Source organism: Oncorhynchus tshawytscha, linkage group LG28, assembly GCF_018296145.1.
Source record: "Oncorhynchus tshawytscha isolate Ot180627B linkage group LG28, Otsh_v2.0, whole genome shotgun sequence".
Lineage (NCBI taxonomy): Eukaryota > Metazoa > Chordata > Actinopteri > Salmoniformes > Salmonidae > Oncorhynchus > Oncorhynchus tshawytscha.
In genome coordinates, this window is record NC_056456.1 from 4,440,875 (window position 1) to 4,462,899 (window position 22,025).

The 22,025-nt window shown below is 44.2% G+C and overlaps 2 protein-coding genes across 2 annotated transcripts; both read right to left on the reverse strand.

Annotated features, from left to right (window-relative positions):
• Positions 1-6,684: 6,684 nt before the first annotated feature.
• Positions 6,685-18,406, reverse strand: LOC112227308. Its single transcript, XM_024392209.2, has 16 exons — positions 18,273-18,406; positions 18,121-18,180; positions 17,813-17,946; positions 17,283-17,466; positions 15,309-15,499; positions 12,373-12,546; positions 11,906-12,038; positions 11,686-11,780; positions 11,282-11,595; positions 11,040-11,166; positions 10,547-10,800; positions 8,368-8,511; positions 7,955-8,053; positions 7,702-7,819; positions 7,355-7,517; positions 6,685-7,049 (listed from the first exon to the last, which is right to left on the reverse strand). Exons 1-16 carry the CDS (start codon positions 18,315-18,317, stop codon positions 6,879-6,881), a joined length of 2,406 nt encoding a protein of 801 aa, XP_024247977.2. The 5' UTR covers positions 18,318-18,406; the 3' UTR covers positions 6,685-6,878.
• Positions 18,407-18,701: 295 nt separating this feature from the next.
• On the reverse strand, positions 18,702-21,125 carry aknad1 (AKNA domain containing 1). Its single transcript, XM_042308343.1, has 4 exons — positions 20,750-21,125; positions 19,208-20,565; positions 19,044-19,118; positions 18,702-18,896 (listed from the first exon to the last, which is right to left on the reverse strand). Exons 1-4 carry the CDS (start codon positions 20,967-20,969, stop codon positions 18,702-18,704), a joined length of 1,848 nt encoding a protein of 615 aa, XP_042164277.1. The 5' UTR covers positions 20,970-21,125.
• Positions 21,126-22,025: the final 900 nt, after the last annotated feature.

Consider the following 22,025-nt stretch of genomic DNA (forward strand, 5'->3'; position numbering starts at 1 on the left):
TACCTCTGTGAGGACACATGGACAGTATCAGTGTGATAGCTGATGGAACCAAGGAGGTGACAGACACCTCAAGACCACAGGGCAGTATCATAACTCTGTGAGGACACATGGACAGTATCAGTGTGATAAATGATGGAACCAAGGAGGTAACAGACACCTCAAGACCACAGGGCAGTTTCATAACTCTGTGAGGACACATGGACAGTATCAGTGTGATAAATGATGGAACCAAGGAGGTCAGACACCTCAAGACCACAGGGCAGTTTCATAACTCTGTGAGGACACATGGACAGTATCAGTGTGATAGCTGATGGAACCAAGGAGGTAACAGACACCTCAAGACCACAGGGCAGTTTCATAACTCTGTGAGGCCACATGGACAGTATCAGTGTGATAAATGATGGAACCAAGGAGGTAACAGACACCTCAAGACCACAGGGCAGTTTCATACCTCTGTGAGGACACATGGACAGTATCAGTGTGATAAATGATGGAACCAAGGAGGTAACAGACACCTCAAGACCACAGGGCAGTTTCATAACTCTGTGAGGACACATGGACAGTATCAGTGTGATAGCTGATGGAACCAAGGAGGTAACAGACACCTCAAGACCACAGGGCAGTTTCATACCTCTGTGAGGACACATGGACAGTATCAGTGTGATAGCTGATGGAACCAAGGAGGTAACAGACACCTCAAGACCACAGGGCAGTATCATACCTCTGTGAGGACACATGGACAGTATCAGTGTGATAGCTGATGGAACCAAGGAGGTAACAGACACCTCAAGACCACAGGGCAGTTTCATACCTCTGTGAGGACACATGGACAGTATCAGTGTGATAAATGATGGAACCAAGGAGGTAACAGACACCTCAAGACCACAGGGCAGTATCATACCTCTGTGAGGACACATGGACAGTATCAGTGTGATAAATGATGGAACCAAGGAGGTAACAGACACCTCAAGACCACAGGGCAGTTTCATAACTCTGTGAGGACACATGGACAGTATCAGTGTGATAAATGATGGAACCAAGGAGGTAACAGACACCTCAAGACCACAGGGCAGTATCATACCTCTGTGAGGACACATGGACAGTATCAGTGTGATAGCTGATGGAACCAAGGAGGTAACAGACACCTCAAGACCACAGGACAGTTTCATAACTCTGTGAGGACACATGGACAGTATCAGTGTGATAAATGATGGAACCAAGGAGGTGACAGACACCTCAAGACCACAGGGCAGTTTCATAACTCTGTGAGGACACATGGACAGTATCAGTGTGATAAATGATGGAACCAAGGAGGTAACAGACACCTCAAGACCACAGGGCAGTATCATACCTCTGTGAGGACACATGGACAGTATCAGTGTGATAGCTGATGGAACCAAGGAGGTGACAGACACCTCAAGACCACAGGACAGTATCATAACTCTGTGAGGACACATGGACAGTATCAGTGTGATAAATGATGGAACCAAGGAGGTAACAGACACCTCAAGACCACAGGGCAGTTTCATAACTCTGTGAGGACACATGGACAGTATCAGTGTGATAAATGATGGAACCAAGGAGGTAACAGACACCTCAAGACCACAGGGCAGTATCATACTTCTGTGAGGACACATGGACAGTATCAGTGTGATAGCTGATGGAACCAAGGAGGTAACAGACACCTCAAGACCACAGGGCAGTATCATACCTCTGTGAGGACACATGGACAGTATCAGTGTGATAAATGATGGAACCAAGGAGGTAACAGACACCTCAAGACCACAGGGCAGTATCATACCTCTGTGAGGACACATGGACAGTATCAGTGTGATAGCTGATGGAACCAAGGAGGTAACAGACACCTCAAGACCACAGGGCAGTATCATACCTCTGTGAGGACACATGGACAGTATCAGTGTGATAAATGATGGAACCAAGGAGGTAACAGACACCTCAAGACCACAGGGCAGTTTCATACCTCTGTGAGGACACATGGACAGTATCAGTGTGATAGATGATGGAACCAAGGAGGTAACAGACACCTCAAGACCACAGGGCAGTTTCATAACTCTGTGAGGACACATGGACAGTATCAGTGTGATAAATGATGGAACCAAGGAGGTAACAGACACCTCAAGACCACAGGGCAGTTTCATAACTCTGTGAGGACACATGGACAGTATCAGTGTGATAGCTGATGGAACCAAGGAGGTAACAGACACCTCAAGACCACAGGGCAGTTTCATAACTCTGTGAGGACACATGGACAGTATCAGTGTGATAGCTGATGGAACCAAGGAGGTAACAGACACCTCAAGACCACAGGGCAGTATCATACCTCTGTGAGGACACATGGACAGTATCAGTGTGATAGCTGATGGAACCAAGGAGGTAACAGACACCTCAAGACCACAGGGCAGTATCATACCTCTGTGAGGACACATGGACAGTATCAGTGTGATAAATGATGGAACCAAGGAGGTAACAGACACCTCAAGACCACAGGGCAGTTTCATAACTCTGTGAGGACACATGGACAGTATCAGTGTGATAAATGATGGAACCAAGGAGGTAACAGACACCTCAAGACCACAGGGCAGTATCATACTTCTGTGAGGACACATGGACAGTATCAGTGTGATAGCTGATGGAACCAAGGAGGTAACAGACACCTCAAGACCACAGGACAGTTTCATAACTCTGTGAGGACACATGGACAGTATCAGTGTGATAAATGATGGAACCAAGGAGGTGACAGACACCTCAAGACCACAGGGCAGTTTCATAACTCTGTGAGGACACATGGACAGTATCAGTGTGATAAATGATGGAACCAAGGAGGTAACAGACACCTCAAGACCACAGGGCAGTATCATACCTCTGTGAGGACACATGGACAGTATCAGTGTGATAGCTGATGGAACCAAGGAGGTGACAGACACCTCAAGACCACAGGACAGTATCATAACTCTGTGAGGACACATGGACAGTATCAGTGTGATAAATGATGGAACCAAGGAGGTAACAGACACCTCAAGACCACAGGGCAGTTTCATAACTCTGTGAGGACACATGGACAGTATCAGTGTGATAAATGATGGAACCAAGGAGGTAACAGACACCTCAAGACCACAGGGCAGTATCATACCTCTGTGAGGACACATGGACAGTATCAGTGTGAGAGCTGATGGAACCAAGGAGGTAACAGACACCTCAAGACCACAGGGCAGTATCATACCTCTGTGAGGACACATGGACAGTATCAGTGTGATAAATGATGGAACCAAGGAGGTAACAGACACCTCAAGACCACAGGGCAGTATCATACCTCTGTGAGGACACATGGACAGTATCAGTGTGATAAATGATGGAACCAAGGAGGTAACAGACACCTCAAGACCACAGGGCAGTATCATACCTCTGTGAGGACACATGGACAGTATCAGTGTGATAAATGATGGAACCAAGGAGGTAACAGACACCTCAAGACCACAGGGCAGTATCATACCTCTGTGAGGACACATGGACAGTATCAGTGTGATAAATGATGGAACCAAGGAGGTAACAGACACCTCAAGACCACAGGACAGTTTCATAACTCTGTGAGGACACATGGACAGTATCAGTGTGATAAATGATGGAACCAAGGAGGTAACAGACACCTCAAGACCACAGGGCAGTATCATACCTCTGTGAGGACACATGGACAGTATCAGTGTGATAGCTGATGGAACCAAGGAGGTGACAGACACCTCAAGACCACAGGGCAGTATCATACTTCTGTGAGGACACATGGACAGTATCAGTGTGATAGCTGATGGAACCAAGGAGGTAACAGACACCTCAAGACCACAGGGCAGTATCATACCTCTGTGAGGACACATGGACAGTATCAGTGTGATAAATGATGGAACCAAGGAGGTAACAGACACCTCAAGACCACAGGGCAGTTTCATACCTCTGTGAGGACACATGGACAGTATCAGTGTGATAGCTGATGGAACCAAGGAGGTGACAGACACCTCAAGACCACAGGGCAGTATCATACCTCTGTGAGGACACATGGACAGTATCAGTGTGATAAATGATGGAACCAAGGAGGTAACAGACACCTCAAGACCACAGGGCAGTTTCATAACTCTGTGAGGACACATGGACAGTATCAGTGTGATAAATGATGGAACCAAGGAGGTAACAGACACCTCAAGACCACAGGGCAGTATCATACCTCTGTGAGGACACATGGACAGTATCAGTGTGATAAATGATGGAACCAAGGAGGTAAAAGACACCTCAAGACCACAGGGCAGTATCATAACTCTGTGAGGACACATGGACAGTATCAGTGTGAGAGCTGTAAAGGTTGTGTTTTATGAATAGGGGATGAGCTGGATCAGACTTTGGTTCAAATACTTTGAGCGTTTGCTTGAGTCTGCCTGTAGTGCCAGATGGGCTGGGCTTGCAATTTATAAAACGTTTTCTATTGGTTTATTAAGCAAGCTCAAACAGGCACAGATAGGTGCTGAGCAGGAGGGTGTCAGATGAACAAATTAGCTAAGAGTACAAATATCGATACCCTCATAAAGAAGTGAAGGTGATTTTTCTGTAATGTAATATTCAAAATCTGGCAGATTTTTTAAATCAAAGTAATCTTGGTATGTGTGTTGGGGAATGGTGGACGGACAGTTGGGTAGGTAGGAACAGGATCATTTGATAGTGATGTCCTGCGGCCTAAGCGATCACACGTTGAAGTGGCTGAATGATACTGGTAGTAATGGTAGTAGTACTGAGGCAGCTGTTGTTACCAAGGCAAAGGTTACATGTTTAGTCAATTACAGTAGCCCACTATGAACAGCGCTGCTGCCCCTTCTTGTGTTCATCTTAACACACACAGGCCTCTCGAATAAGGGGGGACATTTTGCAACATCAAATTTTTATCTTTTCAATAATATGACATTTACAAAATAACTAATGAGACCAAATGGTTATAAATAATGTAATTCAAAAATAAATGATCAGATTCAGTCAAATTTCTCAAATACATCCATTTTCCAAAAACACATTCAAAGGTTTTTCTAATTGTAAACTGAAGGTTTAATAATGTTTAGCTTTGGGTTGGAAGTTGCCACAGCGCTAATCCATGACTTAGTGTTATAGTATTATTAAAATATACAGTTGAATTCAGAAGTTTACATATACTTAGGTTGGAATCACTAAAACTCATTTTTCAAACACTCCACAAATGTCTTGTCAACAAACTATAGTTTTGGAAAGATGGTTAGGACATCTACTTTGTGCATGACACAATGACATGACAGTAATTTTTCCAACAATTGTTGACAGAGAGATTATTTAACTTATAATTCACTGTATCACAATTCCAGTGGGTCAGAAGTTTACATACACTAAGTTGACTGTGCCTTTAAACAGTTTGGAAAATTCCAGAAAATGATGTCATGGCTTTAGAAGCTTCTGATAGGCTAATTGACAACATTTGAGTCAATTGGAGGTGTACCTGTGGATGTATTTCAAGGTCTACCTTCAAGCTCAGTGCCTCTTTGCTTGACATCATGGGAAAATCAAAAGAAATCAGTCAAGACCTCAGAAAAAAATGGTAGACCTCCACAAGTCTGGTTCATCCTTGGGAGCAATTTCCAAATGCCTGAAGGTACCACGTTAATCTGTACAAACAATAGTGCGCAAGTATAAACACCATGGGACCACGCAGCCGTCATACCGTTCAGGAAAGGCGAGTTCAGTCTCCTAGAAATGAACATACTTTGGTGTGAAAAGTGCAAATCAATTCCAGAACAGCAGCAAAGGACCCTGTGAAGATGCTGGAGGAAACAGGTACAAAAGTATCTATATCCACAATAAAACGAGTCCTATATCGACATAACCTGAAAGGCCGCTCAGCAAGGAAGAAGCCACTTCTCCAAAACCAGCATAAAAAAGCCAGACTACAGTTTGCAACTACACATTGGGACAAAGATCGTACTTTCTGGAGAAATGTCCTCTGGTCTGATGAAACAAAAATAGAACTGTTTGGCCATAATGACCATCGTTATGTTTGGAGGAAAAAGGGGGAGGCTTGCAAGCCGAAGAACATCCCAACCTTAAAGCACGGAGGTTCCAGCATCATGTTGTGGGGGTGCTTTGCTGCAGAAGGGACTGGTGCACTTCACAAAATAGATGGCATCATGAGGGGGAACATTCTGTGGATATATTGAAGCAACATCTCAAGACATTAGTGAGAAAGTTCAAGTTTGGTCGCAAATGGGTCTTCCAAATGGACAATGACCCCAAGCATACTTCCAAAGTTGTGGCAAAATGGCTTAAGGACAACAAAGTCAAGGTATTGGAGTGACCATCACAAAGCCCTGACCTCAATCCTATAGAAAATGTGTGGGCAGAACTGAAAAAGCATGTGTGAGCAAGGAGGGCTTCAAACCTGACTCAGTTACACCAGCTCTGTCAGGAGGAATGGGCCAAAATTCACCCAACTTATAGTGGGAAGCTTGTGGAAGGCTGCCCGAAACATTTGACCCAAGTTAAACAATTTAAAGGCAATCCTATCAAATACTAATTGAGTGTATGTAAACTTCTGACCCACTAGGAATTCTCTCTACTATTATTCTGACATTTCACATTCTTAAAATAAAGTAGTGATCCTAACTGACCTAAAACAGGGAATTTTTTACTAGGACTAAATGTCAGGAATTGTGAAAAACTGAGTTTAAATGTATTTGGCTAAGGTGTATGTAAACTTCCCGACTTCACCTGTATACAAAATAATCCCTGCTGAATTCACTGGTTAGCCAATCCTGGACCAGCCCTATAGTAGCAGCAGTATCTCCAGTGTGTCAATTAGAGTGTTATGAGCCAGTATTGTTCCTCCCTGTCAATGGGTGAAGGCTGTGTAACTTCCTGTACAGCTCAACCTTGGCAAGGTCAGCTGACAGGCTCTTGGCCATCCTATCAGTGGTCCTCTTCATAATGCGGGCTGCCTCGATAGCCCTGTCCAATGTCCTGTTGATGTCCTCATCCTAAGACAAACAACAACAGTTTAAGGTTACGCTTGTATCTCAGTCACCTTTAATTTACTTACAAAAGGCATAGAAAACGGTTCTGACATGAAATGATAATAACCTACAAAAAGCTCCTTGGTTCTTTTAGGATTAGAATTCTTTGTCAAATTAAATCAAACACAAAAAAACTGTGCAGTACGAGTACCAGATGTGCTAAATTGTTACAAGTTAACAGTACCACTAATCATTTCTCAGTAAATACAAGTAAAACATTACTGGCACCCATTGATATGAAAGAATGTTTTCCATGTGGCCAGGCTCACCCTGCTGGCTTTGTGCCTGCTGGCTATGACCCCAGTCCTGGGGGGGCTGAGAGCTGGGGGAAAGGTCTGCTGAAAGTACACGTTGCTGGGCAGCAGTGCTGAGTCTGACTGGGTAGAGCGCCTCCGGTGGTGGGAGACAGACTGCTGCTCTCGCACTTTGAAACTGTTGAGACCCACGGAGAAGAGCGAGAGCATGAGTACAGTAGTGTAGGAGTAGGCAACCCTGGGAAGCATCTCAGTTCTTCTCTTTCACCTTCACTGATGAAGGTTCAAGCAACATGGAGGATAAATATGGATTCCAATAAGGCAAATAGATTATGGCAATAAATGATGAAACCATATCTTACCCTGCAGGTAAACTGCAGGAGGAGCCATAGTTGACTTGCAACAGAGGCTTCTGTAGAGGCTGAGAGGAGAGAGGATACCTGCCCTTAGAGTAGACATTCTCCATGTCACCTGGTGGTGCTACAATGAAAAAAGACAGAATCAACATCACAACCCTGACGAATCTGTTCCAATGTTTCCATGTTAAAATGGGTAACGTAGACAGAATGATACACGGTCATGGCAGGGTCACATGGGCTTGTTGCTGGTCCTTACGTGGAGATCTGTAGCTGAAGTTCTTGTATGAGTGCCAGAGTGCTGGAGGACTGGGATGGGTGAGATTGGAGGTCTCCAGAGAACGGTTCTCCTCTGATGCTAAAAGGGATTTTAGTATTTTATTAGGATCCCAATTAGCTACAGCCAAAGCTGCAGCTACCTTTCCTGGGGTCCACATAAAACATGACACAATACATAACACCAACAGACAATTACATGTAGAAACACACACAACTGCCTTTATGACCAACAAATACAACTTTAAGGAAAATTCTGCAAGCTGAAGGACCAAAATCTGACTCAGCAACTGATTTAATATTTTGTTAAATATAATGTAAGAATCACTCTTGTTTTTGCAATTGTTCCTTTTATTTTAGACCCATAAGCAGAAAGTCAATACCAGCACCACCAACCTGTATTCAAGTGTTTTCTGCTCTGGGGTTTCACTGGTCCATCTGAGCAGGAGTAGGGCTTGCTGCTCCCTCTCCTGCCACCTAGTGGTGTACTGTGGAATGGTAGCATGATCCCAGACCGGTCCGACTCCACACCGTCTGTACCTAGAGAAAACGACCACATACAAGGGGATTGTAATTTTTGTTCACAAGTGGAGTACGACATTAAAAGCACATTATACACATACAATGACCTACATATACTTTCCGAAGGCACCGTATTCAGACCCCTTCACTTTTCCCACATTTTGTTATTCTAAAATTGATAAAATAGTTTTTTTTTACCTATCAATCTCCACACAATACCCCATAAATGACAAAGCAAAAACTGGATTTTAGAAATTTTTGTAAATGCATTACAAATAAAAAACAGAAATATCACATTTACATAAGTATTCAGACCCTTTACTCAGTACTTTGTTGAAGCACCTTTTAGCAGCGATTACAACTTCAAGTCTTCTTGAGTATGATGCTACCAGCTTGGCACACCTGTATTTGGGGAGTCTCACCCATTCTTCTCTGCAGATCCTCTCAAGCTCTGTCAGGTTGTATGGGGAGCGTCGCTGCACAGCTATTTTCAGGTCTCTCCAGAGATGTTCGATTGGGTTCAAGTCCGGGCTCTGTCTGGGCCACTCAAGGACATTCAGAGACTTGTCATGAAGCCACTCCTGCATTGTCTTGGCTGTGTGCATAGGGTCATTGTTCTGTTGGAAGGTGAACCTTTGCCCCAGTATGAGGTCCTGAGTGCTCTGGAGCAGGTTTTCATCAAGAATCTCCCTGTACTTTGCTCTGTCCATCTTTCCCTCAACCCTGACTAGTCTCCCAGTCCCATCGGCTGAAAAACATCCCCAAAGCATGACGCTGCCACCACCATGCTTCCCAGTAGGGATGGTGCCAGGTTTCCTCCAGAAGTGATACGTGGCATTCAGGCCAAAGTGTTCAAGCTTGGTTTCATCAGACCTAAGAATCTTGTTTCTCATGGTCTGAGAGAGTCTTTTAGCAAACTCCAAGTGGGCTGTCATGTGCCTTTTTACTGAGGAGTGGCTTCCGCCTGGCCACTCTACTATAAAGGCCTGATTGGTGGAGTACTGCAGATGGTCGTCCTTATGGAAGGTTCTCCCATTTCCAGTTGAACTCTAGAGCTCTGTCAGACTGACAATCGGGTTCTTGGTCACCTCCTTAACCAAGGCCTTTCTCACCCGATTGCTCAGTTTGGCTGGGCGGCCAGCTCTAGGAAGTCTTGGTGGTTCCAAACTTCTTCCATTTAAGAATGATGGAGGCCACTGTGTTCTTGGGGACCTTCAATGCTGCAGAAATGTTTTGGTATCCTTCCCCAGATCTGTGCCTCAACACAATCCTGTCTCGGAGCTCTACGGACAATTCCTTTGACTTCATGGCTTGGTTTTTGCTCTGACATGCACTGTCAACTGTGGGACCTTATATAGACAGGTGTGTGCCTTTCCAAATCATGTCCAATCAATTGAATTTACCACAGGTGGATCAAGTTGTAGAAACATCTCAAGGATGATCAATGGAAACAGGATGCACCTGAGCTCAATTTCGAGTCTGATAGCAAAGGGTCTGAATACGTATGTAAATAAGGTATTTCGTTTTTTAAAATATTTAATACATTTGCAAAAATGTTTAAAAAAACAGTTTTAGCTTTGTCATTATGGGGTATTGTGTGTAGATTCCTGAGAATTATTATTTAATCCATTTCAGAATAAGGCTGTTACGTAACAAAATGTGTAAAAAGTCAAGGGGTCTGAATACTTTCCCAATGCTCTGTATATACAGTAACTACTGCTGTATACACCTTTGCTATTCAAACCTTTATTACATTGGGATACAATCACATATTCCTCTACATATATGTGTGGGAATACTTGGGAACAGATTTCCTAAGTTAAAATAATTTGGAACTGATTTCCCGGTGATTTCAGTCTTACTTAAATATATTTATATTTTTTGTTTTTGTTCAGAAAACTTGGGGGGGGCAAATCAAATCTGCTGCCAACTTGGGAACCCTGTACTACTGCATTAGACATAGGCAGGCATCAACCCTGATGCAAAATAGCATTGTTGTTAGCAACTTGGTTTGGATTACACTCCCAGTACATTAACCCGGTTAGTAAGGTACCTTTGCTCTTGCTGGGGTCCATATCTGAGGAGATCCAGTCTTCTATCTTGGAGTTGGTGTTGGTCAGACTCTGTCTGCTCCCTGCTGGTTTGTGGTGTGTTCTGGGCCGGGTCTTGGGTCTTCTGTCTCTGTTCTGCCTGCATCTGGAGGTCAGGTAATCCATCCTCTGGGAGAGGTGTGGCAGCTGGACCAGACCCTCCTTCAGGTCTCTCTTCAGCTGGGACACCTCCGACTGCAGGGCCTGGATGGCCGAACTGGAGAGAGAGAGAGAGGGGTTGGCCAACTCAAAAACAATAGGTTTTGGCCTCTATGAGGTATTACCTGGCAGCCTGACTTGGTTACCAATTTCATATGATAAAGTTGACTCTTGAGTTGAATACTCAGTACTTTGAGACTGACCTGTGACAGGAACAGGTGTGGGAGTGGCAGTCTCTGTGGCATATCCATGGTGATGCTATGGGAGCTTTTGAATACTCAGTACTTTGAGACTGACCTGTGACAGGAACAGGTGTGGGAGTGGCAGTCTCTCTGTGGCATATCCATGGTGATGCTATGGGAGGTTTTGAATGGGCAGTCAGGGCCGTGATGACTGAGCTGACTGGTAGTGTGGGATTCACCCTCTGTTTGTACATTAGAGCATTTAGTTCAGTGTTTTCTCTTCTGTACTGTCTACTGAATAACGTCTATACTTTCACTACGACCACAGCAGGCACGCTGTGGTTCCTCATCACTCACCATGCAGTCCGGCAGGTACACTCTGGGTAGTGCTGGTCACACAGTGGTCCACCGCAGTGGTGCAAAGCTGCAGCTCAGCAGGTGTCTGTAGGCTGGGTCTCCTCTCTCCAATATCCCTAGTCAGATGGACAGTAGACTGCAGGCTAGGTGTCGCTTTTCCGGTCAGCCCAGCTGAATGGACATTTCTCTGCGGGTTGGGTCTCCTCTCTCCCACCTGTACAGGCTGATGCATAGTGGTCTGCAGGTTGGTGCAGGAGCCTTCACTGTCACTCATACTGATAGGATTGGCATTTCCATCAGGCTGGAACTGGAGCCTGAGGTGGGATCGTAACAACATAATAAACATGAAACATTGCCTTTTTCAGTTAGCCTGTAAGCAGTTGTATGGATGTGCGTGCCTGTACCTTTCTGTATGGAGTTTTGGTTGAGAAGGTCCTGTGGCTTGGAGACTCAAGTCAGAGCTCCCTAACCCACTGTCTGTCTCTGGACTCACTATTCTCTGCAACAAAAAGTAACATCCATGTCGCTACTGTACAATATTACAATAGTCTGTGCTATTGGCTAGGGAGTTAGAGTAAATACAGAAATAAACATGGGACAGCTAATATAAGTCATAGAAGATACCTGGGAAGTGGTGAGAGTGTGGTCTGTGATGCTCTTGGACTCGCTCTTCAGACAAGAGGAGCAGGAAACCTCTACAGCCAGATTCACACTCCCTCCCAGGTCACAGTCTGGGCTCAGGGGACTCTGCTGCAGGCTACAGTAACAACGACAACAATACACGGTCAAAATAAAAAGATGAAGACAGGTTTCATTGATAAATACTTTTACCCACAGACCTTTCAGGAATGTTTGGCGTGTCAGTTTTGCAATATAAGACAGAACACCATCTCTTACTATGGTATTTCTGAAATCACCACATCAAATAACCACAACTGTATCAATTACACTAGAGTGGGGATTAGTTGTGTGGTCCATACATTATGCACATCTGCTACATTATAAAGAAAAGAGTTGTCTTGAGGTGAATATTGAATTGCTTAGCTTGTTTACTTATGTAGTACAGTACACTCAAATGCCAAAACACTAACCTTTCAGTTGTCCAAAGTCTGTCTTGAAATCCCGGGTTCTGGAGAGCCAAATACTGCAGAACCCTATCACGATCTATCCGCTCAGATAGGCCCGAGAAGGTCCAGCTCCTCTCCTCTTCTTCCTCTTCCTCCGTGTTGGTGATGTCCACTGTCTCCAGGGAGCCCTGTGAGAGCCTCCGGGGGAACAGACAGAAACACAGCGACTAAAACAAACTGTTCCTACTCCTAACGGAACCCAACACCACCTTTGTGCCCGGATGGAACATTATCCCCCATGGGAGGGCCAGAAGTGTGCCTGATATCAGTCTACATGACTTTCTGAATATCTGAATCTAAAGCCATTCATGTACCGCAGGTACAATAACTGCCATTGATGTCAATGTAATGGAAATGGCAGATAATATCACTCCCCAAGACAGGATTTCTACTTGGTGTCATAAGGTATAAAAACACAAGTACTGTATGTAGATGGTACACAGTGTAGTATTGCAGGAATGTAGATGGTACACAGTGTAGTACTGCAGGAATGTAGATGGTACATAGTGTAGTACTGCAGGAATGTAGATGGTACATAGTGTAGTACTGCAGGAATGTAGATGGTACACAGTGTAGTACTGCAGGAATGTAGATGGTACAGTGTAGTACTGCAGGAATGTAGATGGTACACAGTGTAGTACTGCAGGAATGTAGATGGTACACAGTGTAGTACTGCAGGAATGTAGATGGTACACAGTGTAGTACTGCAGGAATGTAGATGGTACAGTGTAGTACTGCAGGAATGTAGATGGTACACAGTGTAGTACTGCAGGAATGTAGATGGTACACAGTGTAGTACTGCAGGAATGTAGATGGTACACAGTGTAGTACTGCAGGAATGTAGATGGTGCACAGTGTAGTACTGCAGGAATGTAGATGGTACACAGTGTAGTACTGCAGGAATGTAGATGGTACACAGTGTAGTACTGCAGGAATGTAGATGGTACACAGTGTAGTACTGCAGGAATGTAGATGGTACACAGTGTAGTACTGCAGGAATGTAGATGGTGCACAGTGTAGTACTGCAGGAATGTAGATGGTACACAGTGTAGTACTGCAGGAATGTAGATGGTACACAGTGTAGTACTGCAGGAATGTAGATGGTACACAGTGTAGTACTGCAGGAATGTAGATGGTACACAGTGTAGTACTGCAGGAATGTAGATGGTGGCACAGTGTAGTACTGCAGGAATGTAGATGGTACACAGTGTAGTACTGCAGGAATGTAGATGGTACATAGTGTAGTACTGCAGGAATGTAGATGGTACACAGTGTAGTACTGCAGGAATGTAGATGGTACATGGTACACAGTGTAGTACTGCAGGAATGTAGATGGTACACAGTGTAGTACTGCAGGAATGTAGATGGTGCACAGTGTAGTACTGCAGGAATGTAGATGGTACACAGTGTAGTACTGCAGGAATGTAGATGGTACACAGTGTAGTACTGCAGGAATGTAGATGGTGCACAGTGTAGTACTGCAGGAATGTAGATGGTACACAGTGTAGTACTGCAGGAATGTAGATGGTACACAGTGTAGTACTGCAGGAATGTAGATGGTACACAGTGTAGTACTGCAGGAATGTAGATGGTACACAGTGTAGATGGTACTGCAGGAATGTAGATGGTACACAGTGTAGTACTGCAGGAATGTAGATGGTACACAGTGTAGTACTGCAGGAATGTAGATGGTACACAGTGTAGTATGGTGCAGGAATGTAGATGGTACACAGTGTAGTACTGCAGGAATGTAGATGGTACACAGTGTAGATGGTACTGCAGGAATGTAGATGGTACACAGTGTAGTACTGCAGGAATGTAGATGGTACACAGTGTGCAGGAAGTACTGCAGGAATGTAGATGGTGCACAGTGTAGTACTGCAGGAATGTAGATGGTACAGTGTAGTACTGCAGGAATGTAGATGGTACACAGTGTAGATGGTACTGCAGGAATGTAGATGGTACACAGTGTAGTACTGCAGGAATGTAGATGGTACATAGTGTAGTACTGCAGGAATGTAGATGGTGCACAGTGTAGTACTGCAGGAATGTAGATGGTACACAGTGTAGTACTGCAGGAATGTAGATGGTACATAGTGTAGTACTGCAGGAATGTAGATGGTACACAGTGTAGTACTGCAGGAATGTAGATGGTACACAGTGTAGTACTGCAGGAATGTAGATGGTACACAGTGTAGTACTGCAGGAATGTAGATGGTGCACAGTGTAGTATTTCAGGAATGTAGATGGTACACAGTGTAGTACTGCAGGAATGTAGATGGTACACAGTGTAGTATTGCAGGAATGTAGATGGTGCACAGTGTAGTACTGCAGGAATGTAGATGGTACACAGTGTAGTACTGCAGGAATGTAGATGGTACACAGTGTAGTATTGCAGGAATGTAGATGGTGCACAGTGTAGTACTGCAGGAATGTAGATGGTACACAGTGTAGTACTGCAGGAATGTAGATGGTACACAGTGTAGTACTGCAGGAATGTAGATGGTACACAGTGTAGTACTGCAGGAATGTAGATGGTACACAGTGTAGTACTGCAGGAATGTAGATGGTACAGTGTAGTACTGCAGGAATGTAGATGGTACACAGTGTAGTACTGCAGGAATGTAGATGGTACAGTGTAGTACTGCAGGAATGTAGATGGTACACAGTGTAGTACTGCAGGAATGTAGATGGTGCACAGTGTAGTACTGCAGGAATGTAGATGGTACACAGTGTAGTACTGCAGGAATGTAGATGGTACACAGTGTAGTACTGCAGGAATGTAGATGGTGCACAGTGTAGTACTGCAGGAATGTAGATGGTACACAGTGTAGTATTGCACACTGAAGAAACCCATGAATTTATAGTCCTATTGAGCAACTCAGAGGCGTGATGAGTACCGTAGACTGACACTGCTGTGTCCTGTGCTGTTCAGTTGGGGGTCAGCAGGTGTGAGATCACAGCTCTGGTCTAAACCATCATGTCCATGGACCTCACTGGCCTCTTCCTCATCCTCCTCATCTTCCTCCCTCTCCACTGTCTCATAACCCCCAGTGGAAAAACAGGGGCCTAGAATCTGTAATGTGAGACCCTGACCACAGAGAGGTTGATAAGAGAAGAACACATTTTGAGTAGCTAATGTGTCCTCACTGTGAAACATGAGCGACATCGGAAATGATTGTCGCTCAATTAGAGCGCTGGACACGCCTCCACTTACAAAACAAGGACTTGGGCTGCATTTAATTCTACAAAGTTGTCCCCTCCACAGATGGGGATAAGGTATTGTTCCTCCTAGTTTACACCATATCGCTTTCAACTACTCAGTCCTACCAGATCTGTGAGGGGGAGTGAACGGGGGGCCGAGGAGAGGACGCAACTTTTGGGAATTAAATGTAGCCCTGTTCATCAGGACTACTGCTGCACAGAACACGTGCATCCACAGCTCATGTTGCTCACACAAACACGTCTCACATGCATGCATTTAAGATGAAGGAAATGTAGATGGTGCAATTAGTCCCTTAGTTGATTACGCCGATACCGATTAATCTGACAATTTTTTGATTCTTTATTTGTAATAATGACAATTACAACAATACTGAATGAACACTTATTTTAACTTAATATAATACATCAATAAAATCAATTTAGCCTCAAATAAATAATGAAACATGTTCAATTTGGTTTAAACAATGCAAAAGAAGTAAAAGTTAAGTAAAAGTGCAATATGTAAAAAGCTAACGTTTCAGTTCCTTGCTCAGAACATGAAAGTTGGTGGTTCCTTTTAACATGAGACTTCAATATTCCCAGGTATGACGTTTTAGGTTGTAGTTATTATAGTATTTATAGGACTATTTCTCTCTATACCATTTGTATTTCATTAACCTTTGACTACTGGATGTTCTTATAGGCACTTTAGTATTGCCAGTGTAACAGTATAGCTTCCGTCCCTCGCCTCGCTCCTCCGTGGGCTCGAGCAGGAACACATCGACAACAGCCACCCTCGAAGCAGCGTTACCCATGCAGAGCAAGGGGAACAACTACTAGAAGGCTCAGAGCGAGTGACGTTTGACTAGCTAGCCATTTCACATCGGTTACACCAGCCATTAGGCTGATAGGCTTGAAGTCATAAACAGCGCTGTGCTTGCGAAGAGCTGCTGGCAAAACACACGAAAGTGCTGTTTGAATGAATGATTACGAGCCTGCTGCTGCCTACCATCGCTCAGTCAGACTGCTCTATCAAATATCAAATCATAGACTTAATGATAACATAACACACAGAAATACGAGCCTTTGGTCATTAATATGGTCGAATCCGGAAACTATCATTTCGAAAACAAAACGTTTATTATTTCAGTGAAATACGGAACCGTTCGGTATTTTATCTAACGGCTGGCATCCCTAAGTCTAAATATTCTTGTTACATTGTACAACCTTCAATGTTATGTCATAATTACGTAAAATTCTGGCAAATTAGTTCGCAATGAGCCAGGCGGCCCAAACTGTTGCATATACCCTGACTCTGCGTGCATTGAACGCAAGTGACACAATTTCACCTGGTTAATATTGTCTGTTAACCTGGATTTCTTTTAGCTAAATATGCAGGTTTAAAAATATATACTTCTGTGTATTGATTTTAAGAAAGACATTGGTCGGCCATTCCGATTAATCGGTCAACCTCTATTACAGAGTCTTATACCAGTGTAACTAACAGCGCAATAATCTATATAACTACTTGGTAAAAGGCTTGTAAGTACATGCATTTATGCAGTAATCATTAAGGTATTTGAGTGAGTGAGTGAGTGAAAGAGTGAGCAAGCAAATAAAGGGCAAAGCAGCGAATGAACAGCTATGCTATGAGTAAGTGAGTGTGTTACCTCATGCATGGGTGGTGGAAGTGAGGGGGTGAGCAGACCAGGGAGACTGGGACCCCCACACAGTGACAGGAGTGTGGAGGATGAGTGGGGTGGGGAGAGTTGCTGCTCACGCACGTTCCTGTCAATCAGCTCTTTAATGTCCTCTAGATGCATCCCTATCCTGAATATCTCCCCCTCCACCTGCCTTCACACACAAAAAGAACCGACAATGTGCATAAAATACCCCTTACACCATGCTGAATTCTACACAAACCTAGCCTGGGTGTCAGTCTGTTTCTGGTTTTAGACAGAACTGCCTAATTCACACACACTTTAGGGCTAAACTGTGCCAAGCCAAGCTGCAAGCTACTGAGCTGACCTAGTTACACATCTACCATTGTTGCTGGAACCGCACGGAAAGGTCTATGTGAAAAGAAAATAGCCGAGCCAGCACAGTACAGTTCTGGGTGGCCCTATAGCGTGAGTCACGCAGATATACTGTTTAACTCAAACTCCTCACACACAATAAGATTTATCAGTTGACATCTAACCTTTCGGGGTCGAACTGGCCTGTGTTCCTGGCCAGGCCAAAGTAGTTCTGCATCTCCAGAGTTCTGTGCTCCTCCTTCTTACTGATGTACCGCCTCTCCAGCTGGTCCTGGGAATCCATCATACTTTTAAACACCTGGAAAACAACACAACGTTATGAATTACATAACAACACACTCTGCTTATAGAATAAAGGAAATGAGAATCAACTCTTATTATAAGTTACAATTGTTACAACATCTTTATACTCACATCACCCAGAATACAGTCCTGAACAGAAAAAGACTGAAAGTAAGGAAGATCCATTTACCATTTCTTGCTCTTCAATAGCAATTGACATTGTGATCAGACACGTTTTGAATTCATCCACCTGTAATAAAAATAATTGTTTATAATTCAGTACCATTTAAATGATGGGTGATAATACACCACTATACAGCTTTGGTATGTTTTCCAGGTTACCTTCTGCAAAAACTGACTGATAATATCCCTCAACTCCCTGGTCATCCTTTCCCCTTCACTCTGTTGGTCAGTCTGGGTCGGAGAAGTGCTAGGCTGTTTAGAGTGGTTTTGTTGGTTTGGGCAATCGGTAAATTGTCCTGCAAACACAACAAAAGCTGAAACGATGCAGATCCAACGTATGTTATGGCCTAAATTCTACAGCATTGAAAATGGAAAGTATGTTATTTCTAATTGATGATGATTTTGTGTGAAATTGTTTTAATTTAATGAGGAATTACTCATGTCATTGATAAGGTTGCATCATCTCATGTAAACTGGTTGTATAATATATTTGTGTCGTGTTTTTTTTCTGGAATCCTCACTCTTATGACAGGCTAGTTGTGACTTTGAGTGTAACCAGAATCTTATGTCATCAGACCCCATTTGCCACTAAGGACTCTTGGCCAGGTAATTTGTAACAGAGAGAGGACCCGTCATAATATCAGATGTCAGAGATAGCATCTTGCCTGTAGGAGATGGGGGGTTGGGGAAGAGCATAGATCCAAAATGGCTTCCACCAGGACCCGGAAGGTCTTGTTGGTCACCACAGTCAAAATCCAGGGTAAGGTCAGAGGGCGCTTGATTCTAATTTGTTGACACATTTTGAGATAAATTCAGTCCAAATTGACAAGAATAAGAAGGCTGTCTTAAGACTATATTTAATGAGATGAAAGAACAGAAAGACCATAGAGAAAGAAGTGTTTAAAAAGAGAAAACATTCTGAAGGCTTACTTTTGTCCCCAGTCTCATCTGATCAAGGAGGTTCTCAGCCTCTGCATACTTAGTCATTAGTTTATCGTATTCAGCCTAAAAGAGAAAGATGTCTTCTGGTTGAAGGATGTATGACGCATTTGTATAGCTGTGTGTGAGCTAAACTACTGAACATGATGACTCACCTGTAGGTGACGCACCAGTCCTGGGGACGTTTCTGTCTGCTTGTCCTGGTCTCGAAACACGTAGGGTCTCTCTGAGGGCTGAATAGAGTCCTCCATCACTCTGTGGATCACCTCCAAAGCAGAGGACTTACCCAGCATGCCTGGCGAGGACTGAGCTCTGAGGAAGCTGGGAGACTGGCTGACAGGTCTCACCGGAACACTGGTACTCTTCGGGATTTTCACTTTGGGAGCCACCTTGGAGAAGTCAGGGAGTGGGTAGTGGACTTGGCCCTGTCCATACTTTAATTCGCTGAAAGACCTGGTTCTGACCAGGGGACCTCTACAGATTTGGTCTTCCTCCTCATCTTCATCATTCTCATCTTCCTCTTTGGTTAGGTCTGAACCATTGCTACCATTACTGTCCTGTTCAGGGACTTCCCTTTTACTGGTTGATATGCCACTATATTGAGGAGAGTTGACGTCACTGCTGTAAGACTCAGCACGTGTGTTCTTTCCCTCTGAGGCAGTCCTTCTTCCATTTTTCTCCTCCAGGTTTTTTCTTGGACTCATTTGAACACTCTTCCCTTCATCTTCTTCCTGTAGACTCTGACTCCTCTCACTCTCGCTGCTGGGTCCCCCTGTGCTGCTGCGTCGTGGGGCTCCTCCACTATTATTATTATTGGGGCTCCCTGTGCTCCTGTGCAATGGGCCCCTGCTCAGCACTGTCTCGTCCATGCTCTCCAGAAGGGACACCTCCGGCAGGGTCTCTGCCTCGATCAGACTGCCTGAGCAGAACAGCTCATCCTGGGAAAAGTGACGGAGCAGCAGCTGGGTGATGTCTGGGTGTGGGACTTTACGGACAGGACTACTGCATGTGGGAACAGCCTCTGGTTTTGTAGAGTCAAAAAAAGCTCCTTTACCCTCTCCCTCGGGTGGAGTTATAGATACATGGTTCATAGTGTTGACTTCAATTTGCATGTGACCTTGTATGATATTGACCTCTCCAACCATTGCTGGCAAATCAAAATGATCTCTAACATTGTGTCTTGAATGCAGTGCTCCAGCTTGGTCTTTTGATAGAACATCAGCTATTTTGCAATTCTCCTCAGACTTATGACTGTCATTGGTTGAGGGCTTAATGTACTGGCTTCCCAGGTCCCCGTCATGTGGAAGGTCCTCCTGTTCTTCATCGGAGGTGTCTCCTGCGTTCTCATACTCCCAGATGGTCTGCTCCTGCTCAGTGTTGGGTCTCTGGGCAGACACCCACTTCCCACTGCTCTTGGTCTTACCCTCCACCACTCTCTCACTCTGGCCACTGACACAGCTACTGCTCTCTGTGGAGGACTCCCCAGAGTCAGACACTGACAGCTCTAAGTTCTCTATGAATGACAGAGAGTAAGAAGTTGTGAAGTATTCATAGGAACAGTATGCTACAGTCATTTTATAGATTGGCATGATATTGTTACATAGCCTACAGCTGTTATATATTTTTTTACAATGAAATTGCTGAAGTATAACAATGGTGTTTCTAGAGTAATTGCAAGTTGACAGCGTAAGTCTTACCACTGAGATGGATGCTGTTCCCTGAGATAGCCGACTCTGCCTGGGAGAGATGCACCGTGAAGGAGCCCTCCAGGTCACTGAAGTGGAGACTCTCATCCTCACTCAGGTCCACAAAGATACTCTGCCGGATACACTTCTCCCATAGCACAGAGGACTGAGGGGAAGAGGCTCTCCTCTGGGCTTCAGAATCCTCCTCTTGATCTTGGGGATCCCCTTCCATGTGCTCGTCACTCAGAACTATCCTGGTGCTGTGCTAGCCCACGGCTTCAACAACTTCCCCAATGCTGACCTCCTCCCTCAAAATGGTCCCCTCCTTAAAAGGAGCCCTTTCTCTGGCCCAGTTTTTCACCGATGCCTTGACTATGGTCTCCCGGGTTCCCGTCTGCAGATAGAGGGAAAAGGGAAGAGGAGGACAATGGCCGTGTTCATTCCTTAGCAACGCAGACGGGTGAACCGACAACAATAGATCAAGATGAGTTCATCTCAATTATTCAAGAATCTGTATGCATTGTGTAGGTGTGAGTGATGTGTGTTTGAGGATAGGTTTGTGTGTGAGTATGAGAGTATCTGTGCATATGAGTGAGAGAGTAGCCTAACCTACGGTATGTGTCTGTGGGTGCATGTATGAGTAATGTGAGAGACTATATAAACTTGCTCTACAACATAACAAGTATGTCATAAGTTCACAAGTACTTACTAAGCCAGTATAAGTACAATTCTATTAGGATAACTAATCTCTCTCTCAAAGGTCTCAAACAGTCGATGCAACCTCTTAAAACAATCTCTACACTAACCCTATAAATAGTATGCCAAATTCATGGTTAATAATAAACATTTACATACGAATATTGGCATTTTTTATTTATGTAATGAATAAAAAAGACAATATTCAAATGTAAATGTTATTAGGCTAATATCATGAACGTGGAGTAACGCTTCTATTTATAAAGCTACCTCTACCCCTGCTTATCAGCATTTGTCTGTCCTGTACCTACTGAAACTCACCTGACCTGGCCCTTAGCAGTCCAACTTCAGCTTTAACAATCTCATCTGTTTAGAATGTGTTCTATCCTGCACATAATTGATTCGTATGTGATCTTTAAATTCTGACACAACACACCAGTTCCAATTTTGCATGTCACATTGTTTCAAGCTCTAGGACAGGTTAATACCTGTGGATTCATCAATAATGTACATTGTATCGCTGAACGTCTGGACTTGACGCGAGGGGAGGGGTTTGGTTGCTTCGGTAACTCTTGAAAACTTCTCAAAAAAG

Excerpts from the sequence above, each read along its gene's own strand:
- LOC112227308 (XM_024392209.2), bottom strand. The coding sequence starts at position 18,317 with ATGACCAGGGAGTTGAGGGATATTATCAGTCAGTTTTTGCAGAAG. Across the intron at positions 8,512-10,546 it reads GGACCCCAGCAAGAGCAAAG|GTACAGACGGTGTGGAGTCG; the intron begins GTACCTTACTAA and ends CGTTTTCTCTAG. Across the intron at positions 7,820-7,954 it reads CTTCAGCTACAGATCTCCAC|CACCACCAGGTGACATGGAG; the intron begins GTAAGGACCAGC and ends TTTTCATTGTAG.
- aknad1 (XM_042308343.1), bottom strand. The coding sequence starts at position 20,969 with ATGGAAGGGGATCCCCAAGATCAAGAGGAGGATTCTGAAGCCCAGAGG. Across the intron at positions 20,566-20,749 it reads GAACAGCATCCATCTCAGTG|AGAACTTAGAGCTGTCAGTG; the intron begins GTAAGACTTACG and ends TGTCATTCATAG. Across the intron at positions 19,119-19,207 it reads GACTGGTGCGTCACCTACAG|GCTGAATACGATAAACTAAT; the intron begins GTGAGTCATCAT and ends TTTCTCTTTTAG.